The 3,817-nt window shown below is 32.9% G+C and overlaps 1 protein-coding gene across 1 annotated transcript; it reads left to right on the top strand.

Moving 5' to 3' along the window:
* The first annotated feature begins 312 nt into the window (after window positions 1-312).
* LOC127074524 (probable galacturonosyltransferase-like 1) lies at window positions 313-1,746 on the top strand. Its single transcript, XM_051015857.1, has one exon. The coding sequence runs from the start codon at window positions 485-487 to the stop codon at window positions 1,529-1,531; it is 1,047 nt and encodes a 348-aa protein (XP_050871814.1). The 5' UTR covers window positions 313-484; the 3' UTR covers window positions 1,532-1,746.
* The last annotated feature ends 2,071 nt before the right edge of the window (window positions 1,747-3,817 follow it).

Raw genomic sequence — 3,817 nt, 5'->3', positions numbered from 1 at the left:
ATACAAAAAGCAACCACCTTAATCTCATCCAAATATTATTCACTATTAAATATATAATATTAATGAGATTAACAAAAATAACTTTGATTTTATATTTAAAAAAACACCACTATAACTTTGACTCTATTGATGTTATTTTATCTTTCAAATAAACAATTCAGAAAGATTGACTATGATAATCTATAACAAGGAATAAAATATGGTACTAATAACAATATAATACGAAAAGAATATATTACGTATACGTTCAAACATGTAAAACAATTAAAAATCATTCATCATTGACTTGAGCATAAGGTGGTTGTTTTTGTACCAAGGTGGGCTGAAGACCACCGAGAGAAAACGTACGCAGCAGAATAGTGTAGTGTCGTTCCCCCACAAATCCACTCACCTTGCCTTTTCCCCCTTCTCTCTCCTTTCAACTTCTTCAAATATAACTAACTCAAATCCACACTTTAATCCCCAAATCCCACACCTATCACCAATGAAGTTCCAATTTGCATTATTCTTATTCTTATGTGTTAGTGTTATTCTTTTCTTTTCCAATCACACCTTATGCATTACCACTGAAGAAGGTTTCAAAGAAGCACCAAAGTTCTACAACTCCCCAACATGCAAAACCATTATATTCCATACTAACGAACAATGCTCAATCGAAGCCGTACACGTGGCAATGACACTTGACGTGTCCTACATCCGCGGCTCCATGGCAGCGATCCTCTCCGTACTCCAACACTCCTCATGTCCAGAAAACATCGTCTTCCATTTCATTACCTCCGCTTCAAAACGTTCCTCCACAACCGTTCTCAACAGAATCATAACTAACTCATTCCCATATTTAAAATACCAAATCTACCCTTTCAACGACGAGCCCGTCGCCGGATTGATTTCAACCTCCATCCGCTCCGCCTTGGACTGTCCCCTCAACTACGCTCGAACCTACCTCGCTGACCTCCTACCGTTTTGTATCACCAGAGTCGTTTACCTTGACTCCGACTTAATCCTCGTCGACGACATTGCGAAACTCGCGGCTACTCCTCTCCGGTCAAACACCGTCATCGCTGCACCGGAATACTGCGGCGCGAATTTCAGTATTTATTTCACTCCTTCGTTTTGGTCGAATCCTTCACTTTCGCTTACATTCGCGAACCGTGAGGCTTGTTACTTCAATACTGGTGTTATGGTTATTGATCTTGAGCGGTGGCGTTCCGGTGACTATACTACCATGATCCGGGAGTGGATGGAGTTGCAGAAGAGAATGCGGATCTATGAGCTGGGATCGTTGCCGCCGTTTTTGTTAGTTTTTGCGGGGAGGATTACGCCGGTGGATCATCGGTGGAACCAGCACGGGCTTGGTGGTGATAACTTTCGTGGGCTTTGTCGGGACCTGCACCCGGGCCCGGTGAGTTTGTTGCATTGGAGTGGAAAGGGAAAACCGTGGGCCAGGCTTGATGCTAATAGGCCTTGTCCTTTGGATGCTTTGTGGGCCCCTTATGATTTGCTCAAAACTCGTTTTGCTCTCGAGTCATAGATGACGCCAAAATTCTTTTTTTATTTATTTTTAATTTTCAAATATTAAATCCAAATACTACATACTCACATTTATTTTGATATTTAGTGTATGGTATTCTAGAGGTCAATGATTATACATATAGTACACTACTCATCAAAAATATTACTCTATCCTATTAATCTATCCTATTAATAGTAGTAATAATAAATTGAATAAAAGTGAATGATAAACATTTTTTCTACCATTGTCTAGTTAAAGCCAAACATTACTTTAGGGAGGTTTTTGACTGGATTCATAATGATTATAGATAACTATTTTTCTAATTTAAATTTGAAGTTTAAATGGGTAAAATGGCTTGTCGGCAACCAGTAATGTGATTGATTAAGCACTAACGTTTGTAAATAACTTTGCAAAAGTGTGGAGATATTTATAAAGTAAGAAAGCTTGCACTCTCGATAACTTGCTTTTTATTGAGTGGTTTGACGAATACTATGGATTTAGGATCCTTCTGATTTTCTTGTCGCTAAAATTGAGTTCCCCCCTTTATTGCTGCTCGTTATATCTGAAAATTAGCGCTATATTTATGGATCTTAGGAAGATGCTAACCTCGTGCAAACAGGAGTCGGTTTGTATCCATTTATGGCGCATGCATGGCACTTTTAATGGAATATAAAGTGACAGGTTTAAATTACATTATTTTCATTTTAGGACAATTAGAAATTTGTACTTTTATATTGATTTAAAAAGTTTTTTTTTATAAGTGAGTTTTTTTATTTTAGTTCTTAAATTTTTTTAGATGGGTTTTTATAGGTTGAGTTTTGTTTGATTTTAATATTTGACGTCAACTCTATGTTACTATAAAAAATAATTAAAGTGTCAAATATTTAATAACGTGAAATTAATGACATGGTATCAGAGGACGAAATAAAAAAAAAATTAATAAAACTTCTTCTTCCGTCATCAATCTCCATTTCTATTTTTTCTCACCTTCAAATTTATCTTTAACTTCTATTTAATCATTTATCTTCAACTTCTATTTAATCATTCACAATTTTAATTATTGTTCTCAATTGTTCCAAGCATCGTTCTCGATTGCATTCTCACTTTAATCTTCATATTCAAACTCTAAAATGTATGTCTTCTCTTCTAAATCTATTTCCACTGTTTAACCTTTAAAACAATGAGTGGTGTGTTGTTGTGAAGGTGTTAAACCAAATTTTGTGTGGAATTTTTCATAATGTCTCTAAAAATAATTAAATTCATTGTTTGTTTATATTCTTCAACGGTAGAAGTGTTTGGCTATTATTAGATTAATGACTTTATCAACCTTACTTTCTTATTAGTTAAATACTTCAATTCATTAATGTTAGTCAAGAGCTTTGTAGTTGTACCATTGACTTAAAACCTTTTAATATGAAACTCCAAATTAGAGATTAAAACCAAAAAAAAGAAAAGATTTAGGGGTTGAAACCAAAAACATGACAATTTACATAGACAAAAAAACTATTTAAACAAGAATTTTGGATTTGTGTTCATATCTTGACCACAACCTTCATACAAACCCAAAATTTTTCAAATCCAAAATTTATGTTGAAATTGATATCGTAACACCAAAGAATCAATTGCAACTTGAAGAAATGCTATAAAATTCAAGAAAACAAATAAAAATACAAACAAACAAAAAAGAAAGAGAGTACAAACAAATAATCTATGTTACTTCCTCACCAAAATACATTTGAGTTATGGATCTTAAAAAGGAGTGTCAACGATTGGAAATTTATAATTAGAGTTGAAAAATTGAGAAGATTTTGATTCTATGTCATGAACAGGAGGTTCATGATTTAGAATGTGGAGAAAAGGGTTGCAAAAGTGAGGGATTTTGGATTCTGCATATTGAAGATTTTGAAGGGAATCAAAAGAAGCCGATGAAACTCTAATGAAAGATGATGGTGAAGATTGTGAGAGAAAGAGTGAATAATAAAACTACATAATCAAAAAAAGACTTTGAAAAAAGTTTGGGTTTGTATGAATGTTTAGAGATAAATATATGATCACAAACCTATAATTAGGGACTAAAACCAAAAAAAGATTTATATTAGAAAAACTAAAACAAAAAAATACGCCAACTTACAAGGACGGAAAATACTATGTTATCCAAAACTTTGGGTTTTTGTTCATATATATATATATATATATATATATATATATATATATATATATATATATATATATATATATATATATATATATATATATATATATATATATATATTGTTCTTGCTAAAAATACTAAAAGGTTCACTT

The sequence above is a fragment of the Lathyrus oleraceus genome, chromosome 4 (genome assembly GCF_024323335.1).
Source record: "Lathyrus oleraceus cultivar Zhongwan6 chromosome 4, CAAS_Psat_ZW6_1.0, whole genome shotgun sequence".
NCBI lineage: Eukaryota > Viridiplantae > Streptophyta > Magnoliopsida > Fabales > Fabaceae > Lathyrus > Lathyrus oleraceus.
The sequence above is the reverse complement of the archived record's forward strand: the minus strand, read 5'-3'. Positions and strand labels throughout refer to the sequence as shown.